This window comes from Typha angustifolia, chromosome 1 (assembly GCF_048772165.1).
Source record: "Typha angustifolia cultivar Huaian chromosome 1, ASM4877216v1, whole genome shotgun sequence".
Lineage (NCBI taxonomy): Eukaryota > Viridiplantae > Streptophyta > Magnoliopsida > Poales > Typhaceae > Typha > Typha angustifolia.
This window is the reverse complement of record NC_133239.1, coordinates 9,849,197-9,866,261: the sequence shown is the minus strand read 5'-3', so window position 1 is coordinate 9,866,261 and position 17,065 is coordinate 9,849,197. Positions and strand designations below refer to the sequence as shown.

General features: G+C 32.9%; 1 protein-coding gene across 2 annotated transcripts; it reads right to left on the bottom strand.

The window, feature by feature from the left end:
* Positions 1 to 1,905: 1,905 nt before the first annotated feature.
* Positions 1,906 to 11,932, bottom strand: LOC140765122 (ethylene-responsive transcription factor-like protein At4g13040). 2 transcript variants are annotated; one of them, XM_073104054.1, is made up of 7 exons: positions 11,666 to 11,932; positions 8,535 to 8,590; positions 8,014 to 8,144; positions 4,805 to 4,907; positions 3,661 to 3,841; positions 2,402 to 2,523; positions 1,906 to 2,307 (listed from the first exon to the last, which is right to left on the bottom strand). In XM_073104054.1, the coding sequence occupies exons 2-7, from the start codon at positions 8,575 to 8,577 to the stop codon at positions 2,174 to 2,176; spliced, it is 714 nt and encodes a 237-aa protein (XP_072960155.1). In that variant the 5' UTR covers positions 8,578 to 8,590; positions 11,666 to 11,932; the 3' UTR covers positions 1,906 to 2,173. The 2 variants fall into 2 exon arrangements, with proteins under 2 accessions (XP_072960155.1, XP_072960163.1); XM_073104062.1 differs by having other exon boundaries at positions 4,823 to 4,907; positions 11,666 to 11,930.
* Between the last annotated feature and the right edge of the window lie 5,133 nt (positions 11,933 to 17,065).

The window sequence follows — 17,065 nt, the reverse complement described above, 5'->3', positions numbered from 1 at the left end:
CAAATTAAAGATAAAAGAAGATAATCGTACTACTGAAAAGAAAATTGGAAGTCAGTATGTGTCAAAGGCAAATATTGTGGAGTCCACAAAGGACAAAAAAAGGAAGCACATCGTCGAAGGCTCTGAAGGTGGCGATGCAAAAAAGTTCAAGGGCAAATGCTATGTCTATGACAAGTAAGGGCATCGTGCTCAGGATTGTCGTTTGCACAAAAAGAAAGAGAAATCTAAGATAAAGAAGCCACAAGCCAATGTAACTAAAGTGTAATACCTTCATTCTAATATCGATTGCTGCACCTCTCCGTTGTTGTCTCCGAAGTAAACCTAATTAGTGGTAATTCTAAAGAATGGTAGGTAGACACTGTGATTATTTGACATATTTGTGCCAATAGGTAGATATTTTATCTAATCAAACCGTGACAGATGAAAAATTTTACATAGACAATTCAATGACTTCCAAGGTGAAAGGAATAGGGAAGGTCATGTTAAAATTAACTTCAAGAAAAGAGCTTACTCTCAATAATGTGATGCATGTGCCTGACATTTGAAAGAATTTGATTTCAGGATCATTTTTGAGTAAGAAAAGTTTTAAGCTAGCATTTGAGTCTAATAAGTTTATACTTATAAAAAATAGTATGTATGTACGAATTTAGTTGTCTAATGGTCTCTTTAAGATGAATGTAATGACTATGACTCCAAATAAAGATGAATCTTCTTCTTCTTCTTCTTACTTTCTTGAGTCTTGTGAAATTTGGCACAGTAGATTAAGACATATTAATTATGATATATTGCGTAGATTAATTAATCTTAACATGTTGCCTAATTTTCAAATTGATTTGAATAATAATTGTGAAATATGTATGGAAGCCAAATTAGCTAAAGCTTCGTCTCATTCTCTCATTCCCATCAAACAAAGTACATAATCTCTAGAATTTATACATACTAATGTCTGTGATTTAAAATTTATTCAAACTAGAGGAAAAATGAATTTTATTACTTTTATTGTATATTCATTTATCTGTTCAACGTTTTATGTATATTCTCTTTCCTTAATAAAGTGTTGATTTTTTTACTATTTTCAATAAAAACGATGATAAGATTACTTAAAAGATGAAATATTGGACTCATCTAAAGAAAACATATTGGACTCATCTAAAAGTAAAACGCTTAATAGATCAGCATTTTATTTATAACTACAGTGAAATAGACTCTTTCACTATTAAGTTAGGGTGTGATTTGTTTGGGGCTAATTTAGTCAAAAACTAGGTATGTTCTTAGATCGTTATAGTCTCCACCAAAAGTTATTGTTTCCTACAATTAATTGTACCAAAAGTCTTATCCCGTTGAATTATTGAAGTAAGGGTTATGTTAGATTATCTTGAGAAAGGTACTGCAAATATGACTATTGTTTTAGATGAATAAAAAGTTCCATTTTGAGACATTGGTAATTGGTATATAATGAAGACATTTCATCTTTTGATGGAAGCTTTACTTACCAATAAGAGTTCATTCAATCACACATGAAAATACTGCTAACACCTAACAAGAAATATTGCATTATAATTCCAGGTATAATGTGATTCAAAGATCAAGGAAGTTTAGCCACAATAGAAGCTTGCCACTGCCTAATATATAGTAGTGATTGGATTGTAAAGGATTCAGTTAGCAGCTCACAGAACATTTGTATCTCAAATCTGTAACTTTAGACACAAGTGAGCAACAAAATCTGTGATAGTAACTTGAACTACATGCCTACCTGAAATATATAAGAACATACATTATTGCAGTAGATACAATAAATTCAATACGCCTATTTAGCGGTGTCGGCGAAAGATGAATGCCATGCAGTGATGTTATTTATCTGCCACCAAATGCTTAGCAACTACGAAATTTAACCACCTTCGAGCATGCCAACAAGATAAAACTATATTTTTGGATTACAATAGCAGTGACATACAGTTACAATGGATTAGAAACTACGAATCCAGACATATTATTGACCTGAAAATTGTGACAGTTATCTAATCAGTAGAAAATGTCTTATCAACACTAACCAGCCCCAATAAGGGCCTTAGATATATCAGGTTAATGAGAAGCACGATTTATAGATTAATTATATATGAAAGAGAAAAAAAAATGGGGCAAGATATCACGATGGGGTTCTCCCTTGCAAGGATCAAGAGGCCGACGTATCAGCATCTCCATCTTCCGAGAGTGATGAACCTCCAGTGCCTCTCTCATGCTCCTCGTCACTTTGAAGCTGCGTTTCTGGCTTCTTTCGTCGTCCCATGCCAAGCTTCCGTTGATGTTCTGAGAACCAATATAAATTCAAACCATTTAAAGGTACTTTCACTTGCGATGTGTTTTAGTATTTTATATAGACAGATATAAGATGTCAATTTACTCTTGGTGGTGATGGCGCTGCGAGTCATTGCCAGGAAATCCTCCCACTTGTAGTTACGGAGTTCTTGTTTCTCCTCCTCAGGGAGTTCAAAGTTGGGTTCCCTCCCACACATAAAAGCCGCTCTTGTACATGAAAATGTAAATTATATTTCAACATAGTGGTAGTTCAAAGAAGTTATAAACAAATAATACTAGTATGATCGGTTGATATTCTTCATCATAGGAGGGGAGAAGAACAACTTCTTTTAGCTAATACATATGAAGGTAATAATTTAAAATTCTTTCCACAATGCAATGAACCAGTCAGATGATTCTATATTAGTCCTCAAATCACATTAAGTTTGATTTAACCCTGTAAAGAAGCACAGGCTCTCTACCATCTCACTTCTGTCAAATATTATAGTCTCAGTAAAGTAATACCACTTCCATGCATGCCAGTGAAACAAACAAGAGTATTTGCATGCATCGTTTTGTTATGATGCAAATCCACTTTGATGAGCAACTCATAGACTTAATCAGGAAACAAATGGTTATTAACTTAAAAGTACTTGCAGGCAAACTTGATGCTTTATAGGTCAACTTGAGAACTTATCTTTAATAAATGGGTTAAGTGTAAATAGATTGTCTGGAAAGGATTATGGTGCAGGTGCATCATTTTCTCATGTTTTGTGATGTGTTCATATTCTCAAAACAAGAATAGGATAGCAGCACTTCACAATTTGGCACCCACTAAATTACCATGTTAACATAAGCAAGGAGTGCGAAAGTTAAAACATTAGTGAAGATTGAGGCACACATACACCCTACTGTTATTTTTCTGCATCACACAGTTTGGCACCCACTAGTATTGAATATTATTACAAGAAGCAAAGGAAATAGCAAAGATAACTTAGACAGGAACACCACACTGATATTTTTCTGCTTTTATCCATATATCTGAAGCCCCAAAGTTAAACATTAGCAAAGATTTAGCATTTGTACCTAAAATATTTCTCATATTTCACTGACTATTCACAGAACCAAAGATTTTTAAGGATGATTTGACAAAAAGAAAATTATCTTCAGAATGCAAAATACCCTACTTGCTTAAGTGAACTGGACATGTTGGCCAGTTAGATGCACATAATTTACAGTAAATGTCATGCTCTTGAAGATGAGGCAAAACATTGTCAGAGGGATGATGGAAGCAGACTGTATAATTCCAATATTCTTAGGTCAGAATAAATGAAAAGCAGCTAACTAACCAAATAGGGTGAGTACCTGTCATACAATCGAGCTGCTTCTTCCTGTGATGCTACAGTACCCAAGTGAATTTGTTTCTTGTCAACTTTGATAGCTGCTTGCCATTTCATATTTTTGAAATACACACCCCTCATTAGACATGGTTCTTGGTCCTCATAGTGCTTTCTCCTGTGTCGCTTTCTACGCTTGATTTCTTTACCTGCAGAATAAACAGATTGAAAGAAAAGAAAGAAAAGAATGCAGTGTTTCAGAACAAAAGGAACAATTTATCATTTATCAACCATAAAATGCCATAGCCAAGGAAATAGAAAAAACTTCTGATAAACAACCAGAGCCTAGAAGAGCAAATATTTCTTCCTTGTCTTTTCATCAACAGATGGAGATACTTTATAGAAACACAGGCTATAATTATAAGATTAATATACCAACTTATAATATGCATCAAGGTTTTAAGAGCTGCTGGCATATCCATGAGGCCTGCCACAAAAGTACAGGCTGGTTGGAATGGTAACGCCTGAAAAGGTACATATCTCGACCTGCCTACCAATGTGACACAAGACTATGCAGATTACTTTGCATACTGCTGATACGTTATTGGCACAGTACATGCCAATCAACATTAACAGTACAGCTTTAAATGCAAGCTTTGCATAATGCTTTTGGTATTAAGCAAGAATAGCCAAATCAGTTCATTTTTCAACAGATAAGTCAAGCTTATTGAGCTCCGACAAGACAGAGGTTATAAATTGCAAAGCGTTTGTTGTTTCTCCAAGAATATAACTTGTCATGACATCATTGCCTAACCAAGCTTCTCAAAACAAAATTGCAAGATTTAATTTAAATGTCTAAAAATTTTTTTAGCCTGAAGATGGTTCCATGTACCCAACACAGAGTTGGGAAAAATGTGGATAAATTTGACAAAAATCATAGGATGAATTAACATACATAACAGAATTGTCATTTCTGCATACTAAATTATTGTCTCCCATGAATGACTATCAGTAGAATGCAACTATTTTAAAATTCCATTATTAAATTTCTACATCCTGTATCATGAGAGCTTAAACATCACATCTCCAAAAATACGCAGCAGGCAGTAACTGCGTGACAATTTAGAATTTATGCCTCGTAGAAAAGTAAGTAATTGAGTATGAATTTCAACCTTCAGAATAGAAGTAACCTGGATAGTAATGATCTGGTTCTTCCTTCACCAAGCTGGAACCAGATGCACTCGAGGATCCAGGAAGTACTTCAGAATTGTTTATCTACCAAATGTAACAAGTCACATCATCAAAATCCCATTACGAGATTATCAAATTTCAGTATAGATAAGATGATAAATCTCAGTACAGTCTATAAATGGAAAGAAGCCTCGACACTAACAGGAATGCAATCTTGCACAAAAATAAATAAAACAACCAACACAAATACATGCTGTGACCAGTGAGGTATAAAACTTGGAACAGTAGGCAATTAGGCATTATGCATAAGAAAACACAGAGCATACTGACTGTATGTGCAAACAGTATCACATTTAGGAAATTGAACAAAAGACATGGTGGAGCAAGGTGGACAAAACATGGAAGAGCACAAAATGAAAACTAATTTATAGGATCAGAAAGTTTTGTGGTCTGCAATTGCCTGATGAAATTAGCATGTGTGACAAAAAATTTGAAGTATCTAGTTTCAATTTCACAAATTAATTTTCTCCTATGGTATATTGTACGAGTAATTTACAAAAATAAGTGTAAAGTTCTGTAACGTGCACCAAGAGGAAGCATAATTAGTAGTTTAGTAGTTATATCATATACATGGAAAATAAAAAGGCAAAAGCACAAAAAGAAAAGAAAAGGAACTTGTTGCACCATTAGAATTACATGAATTCTTTGAAGTTTAGTGGTGCCTCAAGCACACCTCTGATTCCTCAGCAAGTCAGCATAGTAATGGAAAACCATATCATAGATTAACAGCTCTATAAGGGAAAAAAGTTTTAAGTATAAGAACTACACCAAAATGCAAATTCCAGCTGAAGCAAAAGCACTCCAGAGCACCGGAGATACCTTCTTGAAAATTTTCTTCATATTTCCTAATTGTATATTCATATAAAAGAGAGATGGCTGACTTTTGTTTCCAGATGTTTTAGTATGTATAAAATGCAGTCCTATGATGACCACAATTTGTGTCATAAAATAGATGCAAGTAAAGACAGGATTACCCCAGTTTGCCAGATATCAGATCTCAGCAACTGGGTTACATGAAGTTGGCTGGTACTAAAGATTGAGAACATTAAATGTTACAGGATTATGTGATTTTCTGATAGTTACTCTCATAGTGGTAGAAATGGAACAAACATGATCTGAGGCCAACCCAATTTATCATATTCACATCCTGAATATCATACATCAACAGCTGCCATGTAATATTCTATTTAGTGCCCAAACATATAGTGCATGAATATGTGAATTGATATTTCTGGCTCAAATTTAAAATCCATATTGCAGTAGATAAATATTGATCAGGGCATTGCATACTTCAAACCCAAATAAAACCAAATGTAACCCCTATCCATCAATGCATTTATCCAGCACTCTAAAGTTGATGCAACCAAGCTGACAGTACATCATTCAGTGATACATAATACTTTCAGGATCAATGAGAAAATAGCAATTGTGATTGTGAAGTAATATCAAAAGTCCATTTTTAATCAAATTTATTCATTCGATGGATATCTAGGAAACATGAACACTTCAACATGCCGTTTCCATGTCCAAATTGACACTAGACACGTGCCAAACACTCTTGGACACGTATTAGCATTATTGCTTGTGACTTGTTAAATTATCTTTGTCGTATTGTGCGCACTTTGATTTTCTCTCATGAATAGATTATGCATACCTATCTATATACGTTATAAGTTAGCAAAATGTTTATTTACATATATCAATATTATATATATATATATATATATATATATATTATACATATATCAATAATAATATATATATTTGTTTTATTTTGTCCTATTTCTTAAAGACGTTCCATATCCCCTTGTCTGTATCGTGTCATATCAGTGCCGCCCTTCTTAGATAAATATGCTAAGACTGCAGTTCTATCGGAGATTATATAACAGTGGTGCAAGAGTGCAAGAGAGAGTGCAAAAACACATACAGGGAAGAAGTGGAAATATATGAACCAAGATAGATCTGAGTTTCTAAAATGGGTACACTAGGAGAACTTCTGGCAATGATATGTAAAAATAATGTCCCTAGAATCTCACTTTACTATAGATAATGTAAAGACAAGTCTCCATATATAAATAGAGAAACTCAGCAAGTTCCATAGCAAGATTGTTTTATCCATTTTTGACGAATAAGTAGAGATATTATGGAGAAAATCTATGAAAATAGGTTTAAGCAGTGCAATTTTAGATCCCTCATGTAGAAAATACAGCAAAATTATGAAGAGTAAAAAATTGTTAAATAGCTATGGGCCAGCTTTATTGCAATAGCATCACCCATCAAATATGAGTAGTTGGGAATCCATGAGTAAACTAGAAAGGAGAAAACATTTTTAACCTATGTGGCCCAAAAGACTCCCTGAGTATAGAGAAATTTACGAAAGGTGATCCACTGAATAGTATACACAATATACAATTGAACTATCATCAATTTCACTTATTTAACTATTTAAATCAATTTTTTTGGATTATCTATTTTCAAGCAAATAAAGTTGCCAATTTCAATTTTCCACTTTTGGCTAAATAAGCCACTCTCAAATTCGATTGACACAAGGAGTTAGGCATGGGAAGGATGGTAATTCATCAGGAGGACAAAATTTGGAATGTAAATTGAAGGTGATAAAAACTAAAGGTCTTTGATGCAAAAGGCATGATTTTGAAATAATCTGAATGAAAAAGTATACTCCTTGCAGATGGCACCTGACAGAAAACTATGGGGCTACAATTTTTAATGGAACTATGAAGCTCGCATACATTTTGTTACTACAAGAAAAATCAAGGTGAAAATTTTCCAACTAACATTTATGCACAGGATGAAAATTAAAAGCCAACATAATGGCAAATACTCATCTTGGAGAAATATCCTCGAAGCCTAACAAAAGCAGAGGCACCATATCATCATTGATGAATGATGATACTCCATGTATAATCAAATATCAATATATATATATACATATATATGGACTTAAATTGACTAAAACTTTTGTACATCCAGGACTCTCAAATGCTATCTTTTATGAATATTATGTTCACAATGAAGTTATGAAACAATAGCTTGATCAATAAACAAAGAAAAATATTTGGCGGCGTGACTGTTAAAAATAAACAAAGAATGACATTGACCCAATTCTTACTGGTGTCTGAAGGTCTAGATTAACTGGAGGCAGTGGATGCACGCTGAATGACTTAATATTCAAAGAAGGATTTTCCACAGCTTTTCCATTCTCGGTAGGCTTGGGATTATCAACTAGAAAGGAACTTTTCCCTGAAAATAATGAAGTTAAATATCTTCTGCAAATATTAAGAAGCCTAACAGTAATGTTGTAAAACTTCATGTGAATAAGAAATGACAATAGTACAATATAATGCTTAGAAAGCAGATGCAAAAAAAGCAGAAGAAGCAAACCTATCAAGTTGGCAAAAGTATCTCCAAGGAAAAAAAAAATGGAGTTAGTGATGATTAAGAGATTCCCTTTTGTTACATATGATCAATTAAAAATCAAATTGTCACATGAAAATTAATGAACAATTGTCCACAGAATGCTGAACTACACTAAATCAGCATGTAGAAGATGAAAAAACACACGAAAAATGTAAATTTTCCTCATTCCATGAAAAAAAATGGGTCAGGAATATCATAATTAACAAGTATTACCAGAACAGAGCCCCAGATATCTGCGTCTCCTTATGCTAACCATGAGTGACTGCAATCTTCAGTTGAAAACAATAGAATAACTCAATAAAAGAGAACAAGAAAAATGTATATTACAGTGGAAAGTCAAAATCAATGGCAAAAAAAGTATTAGCGACCGTCACATAGAGAATCAGAAGTATATCATGAAAGCCAATAAGACCGAACCTAATAAGTACAATCATAAAAACAGTCAACCGAATTTCAAGGGACAAAAAATAAGGAATCTACACTCTAGTAGAATAACAAGCTTTCATGTTGAAAACTTGACCTTCAAAGAGGATCACACATATGCAAACAATCGCAGATGGGCCATCACAACCAAACACGGCCGTGCCAAATGCACGCCCTTGCCTGCTGGTGGCACTCTTTGGCGCGTCCTACGTGTCAGTGGCACAACTCTAATATATTTTTAGGGTCTTTATACATAAGTTTGGTTTAAAATATATATATATATTAAAGCCTACATTAGAGTCTTTATCCTTAGATAATATTATAAATAATATATTTTATTAAAAATATTGCAAAAATTAAGTAGAAACATGATTGAGCATATAATATGATTGAATACATTAATTAATTAACAATAACTTAATAATTAAAAGAAAAACCTAGTTGAACGTAGGTAATCCAACGTGTAACTATATCAATTTCAACCCAATTTGAATGAATTTGACAAATTAATTTTGTATTTTTTATTATTTAGGGAAAAGAAAACCTAATCATGCTAAAATTTTAGCTCAAAATTCTAAAAATTGGATTCAAATCAATTTATATGGAGTTAATCTAATATGTTCATATACCAATTTAGACCCGATTAATTGAATTTGACATATTAATTTTGGATATTTTGAAATTTTGGGGAAACTTTTGGGGGAAATTTTCTCTTTGATTCATATATTTTAAAGAGTACCTTTTTAATAGATCTAGCACCAAAATGTTAGATCTATATAGAACGATCCTTATAATAAATCTAGCAAAATTGAGATAGAGCCTAGATTTATCATTTGTATACCATAATTAGCTTTTGAAGTACAAAGCAAAAAAATATTAAAAAACCCGTGCCAACCATCATGAGTTGGCACAGCTCAGCACACCTCGGCACAGGGCTATGCGACTGGCATAGCCCATGCCGCGGTACTCTATTGGCACAGAAAATGCCCATTGGTACAAGGCATGCCAATCGACACAACTATCCTTGACATAACCACACAAGACCATTTAATGAAAATAACAAGTTATGTCATAAATAGGCTTTTTAGATGATTTGTTAATTCCCTTTAACAATCGACCTGGAATTACAAGTATTAGTATAAGTACTTATTTTCTATGTATGCAAAATATAGTAGGATTACTCAGCAGTCGAAAACATGTTCAACCACTAAATGTGGGCCATGATCAATAGAAGGAATGAAGGATCTAGTAAACTTTTTAAAAAGTGGGTCTTCGAATTTATTTTGTACAATCCTTAAGCACATGTAAAGTTAGAAATTTGTTAAAACTTCATCTAAGTTTCTAAAGTAAAGTTCCCAGTGCAACTATAAATATGAAGGTAAATATAGATATGTGCATGCATATGCACACAAACAACTTATATAACACACATATAGATATGTACTATGTAGTAACACACATACATTACATATAAACAAAGATAATCATAAATTATATATATATACCTCTAAATACATATAAAATTCACATGTATATAGAGAAAATGAAAAGAAAAGGAATTATAACTTCAAGAACTTAGTCTGACCAATAAGTCAAAGAATGAGGCCTCTGCTTCGGTTAATTAAAGACATAATACAGGTTTAATGTATCTGTACGCACATTATCTTCCACAAAGAAAGTTGCATATTGAAAATCTCTGTAGGAGAATCTAAAACGTTGTACCTTTATAATGTATATATCAGGTAGCGTGGCAGAGTACTAATCTTGCGAAACAGATAGATACTCCTAGGCTAGACATAATGAAACTTAGAAGAAGTTAGATGTCATTCTTAACTCAATTATAGTTTAACTGCATCAAGATGCAATCTGCTGAAACTTGGGAGATTATGAGGAATGGCAGACTAAATTCACCAAAAGATGAAAAGAAGAAATTGGAACAATAACATGAAGAAGCAAGAAAAGATGCTGATAACAAGCAGTCCTATGTATACTAATATACACACAGACAAGAACATAAATGACTGGCTATCTGGTTGACAACGCAAGTTTGCATTAACCCTATGACTGTGGACTCCACCGAAGAAAGAAGAACAACAGGAATAACAGAAGATGCAAGAAGGAAAAGCAGTAAAGGAAAGATAAATTTGAATGATGCAGGCGCTGCTGCTGCATTCTGACTAGCCGAGAAAGGGGACCATATATTCCCAAGTTCTTTCCGACAGATTTTAAATAGAAATGAACAAGCATCTGCCATCATTGACCTCAAAAATCAAATCCCAAATTTACAATTTTCACATCCTCAGAAAAACAAAATAACCAAAACCATACCAGCTCACTAATGCAACATTGCGAATTAGATATGTCACCACTATGACCCTGTGATTGTCTCTCTGGACCTTCCTATAGATAAATAGAAAGATAAGTCCCAAACTCCTTTACCACCTTAATCTGAACCAGAGAGTGATAGACCAATCATTTAACCACTGAAATCCACGGTAACATTATGGAGCAGAAAAGAAACAACAATTCCCAGCATCACAAAATCTCCAACAATCGCACTCCTAAGCCTGTAAACCCAATCCCCATCTAAAATTGCAGAAACAAAGACATAATCCGAACACCCCAAAACCATCCAGGAAACAAAATTCTCCACCTCCACTCTGAACAAAAGCCAACCCACCACCCAATCAGCCACCTCCAATCCAAAGCACCCAACCTTTCCACCCTCCATCCAAGACCGAAAACAAAAGCCACACCAACCAACCACCCTCAACCCCAGAGACCAACTTCGCCAAAAACAAAACAAAAACCAAGATAAATGCACACACAGACAACCAAAACAAGCAAAACAAGAAGAACCCATAAAAATAAAAAAGAAAAAAAAGAAAAGAAAAATAAGCAAAGCAAGACCCAGTCCATACCAGGAGCCACCCCCGGCGGCCGTCGAAGACAGGGGTATTTAAGGAAGACCACCCAAGGTTGATGGACACCTCGGGGGCATATCAAGAAGGGGGAGGGGAGAAGTTGGCGAAGGATGCAAGAGGAGGGTGGTTCACATCTACCACCTTTCTCTAATTTACTAATTTATTTTTCCTTCTCTCTATTTTCCTTCTTTTCTTTCTTTCTTTCTTTTTATTTTTTTTATTTTTTTAATCTCCTCTTAAAGACGACTCCCTTGCTATCTATCTATCTATCTATCTATCACCTCTTCTTCTCTTCGAAGAGATTGGGGAACGTATGGTATGCTGTGTGTTGTTTTCTCTATTCACCCTCGTAGATTCCCATTTCTACCCCCAACAACTGAGGATTATATCCGAAATACCGACGTGATTCGTGGACTTCTCATAGGAGAAAAGAATACGATTAAATCCCAAAAAAGTCCCCGCTTTTGTTTGCAGGGGGGAAAAATCGTCGTCTCCCTTGTCGTTTCCTCGCAATCTAATGGAATTCCCATATAAATAAATATTCTTAAAGATAATTTAAAAGATTAACGAGGACTCAAAATTGGCGAATTTATTTGACCCAAATCTCCCCCAGAACCCTAGGGAGGGGTAGAACCGGCAATCCAGGGGGGAGAAAAACACGTGGGGGAGGTGGTGGGGGGTGGGGGGTAAATACGGGAAGGTGTAGGGGTAGTTTGGTAATTTATACGGGGCGGGTTTTAATTGGCTTCGGGTTTGGGAAGACGGCAGGCACCGACGGGGTGGTGGTTGGATCGAAAGGTGGCGATAAGGCGTGCGGATAACGTCCGCACCCTCGACTAACCTGCGCCTCTTGAACACCTTCTCCGTTAAACGGCACCAACTTTGATCCTTCCATCCCAGCCGTCCATTTGGCCGGTGTTAGGTTGACCATGGCTTATGCACACAATGTAATCATTTAATATAGAGGAATAGAGAATTGATGTTAACATAGCATAAAGATACTATGGATAAAAATATGGTTTTTTTGTATATATGCCCTTAGAAAATCTCTTATTTACTTATAAGCCTCTTTAAAGTTGATATTTACATATATATATATATATATATATAGCACTCAAAATATGCTATCTCTATATGTATACTCTTTAAAACCTTTTTTTTTGTTCTTCAAGGATATTTTTATTCTTTTTCTTATTCAATTGTTGAGACTTAATTTGAAGAGTAACAAGGAGAACATATATATATATAATATATATATATTTTTAAGAAATATTCATACAAATGTTAACTTTATAGGAGCATATAAGAATGTATGAGATTTTAAACTCATAAATTGACCAATAGCTAATTTGTTATATCAAAAATCTTAGAAAATTCTCTGCCAATCGAAAGTCATATTATGTTTATTTTCCTTTTCAAACTTATGTAATCTAGAAATTTCTTATATTTTAATCTAATAGAATTTTTTATTTTCATAAAAAGAATTCCAAAATTCTAAACCTTGCAAGTTAATGGGATTGATTTATGATATTTTTTTTACGCCCTTTTAAGTGATAAAATATATTACAAGAACTTTCCACTTATAACATTCATATAAATAGTGGGCATAAAAAAAGAAGCCTAGAAGCTTTTTAGGGCTAAACAAAAAAGTTGCCTTCTAGTAACTAAAATAACTTCTTGTCTAGGAGGCGAAGGAAATTCTTCCTTTGTCCACCCAAAGGCCCTTTCTCTTCTCTTCCCTTCTCTTTACTTTACATTTTTCCTTTTTTATCCTCTATTCCTGTGCTTGCCAGTAAAGTGTGGCGAGGTTTGGATGCTCATGCACTATACTTCATCTTGTCGATATGTACCTTTCTCCTTTCCTCCTCCATCTCCTCCCCAAGCGCTTGAGCATGATCTCCTTACTGTCACTCGTTCAAATGGAAAGGCATAGGAGATGTTTGAGGCTCCCCACCTTCAACTACCTCTACTCCATACTAGCTAGAGACTAAAGAAGTAGAGGACGGTTGGAGGGTGACCACCTCTTTTTTTTTTCTACCATATATACAAGTGTGCTTCTTAGATGAGTTTTGGGTAACTATGTTTAGAAATTTTATATAATTCATAAGTATTATGAAGGTTGATAAAAAAAATAAGTAAAAAAAATAATAAAATAAAAAAAGTTTTCTTGAGGTGTTAAGGGGTGATGTTTGAACTTGCAATAAATATTTTTGAAGTTTAAGTCATCTCATTCAAAATAACATTACAAAACTTATCAAATCTAAAGGATTTCATAAAAAAAATTTGGATACATTTTTGTGTTATCTCTACGAGGTATTTAAGAGTTAAGAAAACTTAATTCTAGTGATTATTTTTATTACTTTTTAGGAAAACTTTTAGATATCTATGACGACTTTGAAAGTAAATATATATAAAATTTGGAAGAATTATGTCTTGAGAGTCATTGAGACAAAATGATCAATCTCAAGAGTTACTAAGATCAAGGAACTAATCACAAGAAGCAATATATTATAGGATATAACAAATAAGGTTATTACAAATTGAGTCGTGGTAATTGGTGGGTGATCTACGAGCTTCTTGTAACTAGTACATGTTTAAGTGATTGATTTTGATCCGAGTCTAAATTCATAGTTTTTTTCAGATTAGGATTTTTTCATGTAAAATTTTGTGTCTGTAATTATTTTACATGCTTTAATTTTCATATTATTTTATTGGTGGTGTGAAGATAGATCTATCTCCTAGGTCTTTTATATTATTTTTAGTTTTTCATAGAGTTTTTCTCTAAAGATTCTTTCTAACATTACTAATCAAATGGTAGTTTAGAAAACCTTCTATCCTCTCCATTATTTAGAGATTATCTATATTACTTTTATATTATGGTATGATGATGAATACAGAGTTATATGCTCAGAAAAGTGAGTCATAATATTGCTATTAGCCATCAAGTCATTTTCCTCTTGTATTCATGCTAAAGCTAGTTTATTTGTAGATCTTTTGTGTCTATCAAATTTAGTGTCATATTTTACTTATCATAACATCTGTTTCATCTAAGTTATAATGATTGCTTAATTGTCTTTTTAGTTGATGAAAATACCCTTACCTTATCAAATAAAATATTACTTTTTTTTTCTCCAACTTTCCACATCCAACTTTCTCCATTAAAAAAATATTTATTTTTCAATCCAAGATACAACGTCCCACCCTTTTTTTTAACTAGTTATGTCCAACATTCTCCATTCATAGGTATCAATTTTTTCTAACTAGTTATACATACATTCCTTCTCCAACAAATACCTATGCATGGCCAGAGAAAATCGCAACATTTCTCCTCTTATCATAATCACACATGGCAACATAACATATTCAAGTAGTAGTACCAATAGTTAAAAAAGATTGTAATCATCTATCAAAGTGGTTTACCATTGTGGAATGAGAGCTATACTTCGAACAAGTTTCACTGTAAATAATCTCAATAGGAAATTTCTTGGATGTGCATATTTCAAGGTAAAAATTTTTAGTTATGATAGTTTGGCTCTTAGATCTTCATCAAAAATCTTAATTGATGTGCATAGATCAATTTCTTATAAATTCGTTTGTTGGATTGATCCCCTCTATGTCATATAAGAAAAGAGTCTGCATAAGTAGATTTTTAGCACCAAATAATTGTAATCAGACAAGTTAAATTTTGCATGAAATATAACCAGAATATATATGTTGCATACTATATAGAACTAGAAAAAAAGAAATCTACCAAATAAATCATATTAAAAATAATGTGCAAAAGTGCATCATTTATGAAATAACATCCAAAATACATCCCATTAGGTGCTCAATTGGATTACACCACCTAAAGTATATTAACAATTATCCAAAAAACATCATTCAACAACATCCAAAATATAAAAGTATGACATCCAGTAATATTCAAAATACAAAAGTATGTTATCCAACAATATTAGAGGTATAATATGTTATTCTTACAACTCAAGGATCATTGTCTACCATTGGCAAATGTATTTCTAAATAATGCTAATTTAACTGTATTAGATACATAGCATTTAAGATTCTTAAAGGGTATTAAGTAAAATTTTTAAATAATTACTTATCTTTGGTTAACTCTAAAAGAGGTAGAAAATACTATACCTTCCAATCTGATGCTATTTCTTGAAGGATATAGAAGAAGTTTAATAAAATATTGCACTCCTTATACATGTGATTGGAACAAGTTTTTACTTCAGTAATATCGTCTCCTCAAACTCTAGAAGGTGATATTGTTGAAGATGCTTAAGGTGGTATTGTTATTGTTGTAGCTAGCATTTTGCATGTCCTTAAATTATGCCTAACTTACTTATACTTCATATACCTAATTATGGTGTGTTATCTTTTAAGAGTTTTAGAATTTTTAGATATATTAGTTTCATTCTCCTCTTTTCTTCGCAACCTTTTAGATCTTTCAAGTGGCCTTTGAAGTTTTAATAATAATATTTGATCACATTTTATATGTCCTCATATAGGTAAATATGGAATAGGGTAATTACATGATTGTAAGTTCTAATAAATATATTTTTGTAATAGTAAGAACGGAGATAATATTTTGGTTGACTTTTACTAAAAAAGTACAAGCAATTGCATAGGAACAAGGAATGTTAATTAACTCTAACTTGTTATATGTGCACATGTGTCATTGCAGGTCAACAATATAAGTCCTAAGAGTTAAGGTGTTGTTTATAACCTCAAATACTTTATTCCTTGTATAAATTACATGACAATGACTTGCACTTGCTTTTCTTTTCTTTAATTTCTTTTGAATTTTATGACATAATTTCGTCTTAAACTTGTTTCCTACTTCAAGTTGCTAATGGAATCATGACATAAACTTTCTCCTAGCATCTCCATCGTAATAACAATATGCTTATCCTAAGCATCGTTAATATGAGCATCGGATGATCATCCAATTGTTCACAATCCTATTACACCTCACTCTTGTACAAAATATACACCCTACCAAATAGCATGAAGATTTTTTTTATTAGCTAATCCTATACATTCTAGTTATTATTTTTCAGATGCTGCTCCCAATTCAAGTACATATATTCTTTCCCTTTAAAATTTGTATTGAAGTTTGCATACATATGATGCATGTAATATTTATGCTCTATGTTAGACATATGTACCTCAAATATTTAGACCAAGCCTTGCAAACAGTACAAAAAATATATAACATGTAATAGTAATTATGTAATTGTAAAGCTAAATTTACATATAACTAATAGCATGTAAATATTTAACGAAAATGTGACAGTAAACATATAATCTAAATGTAAAACTAAATTAGACATGTAAACATATATTTTGTCTGCAACTAATAAAACACCACCCTTTTTCTTCAAGTCTCTC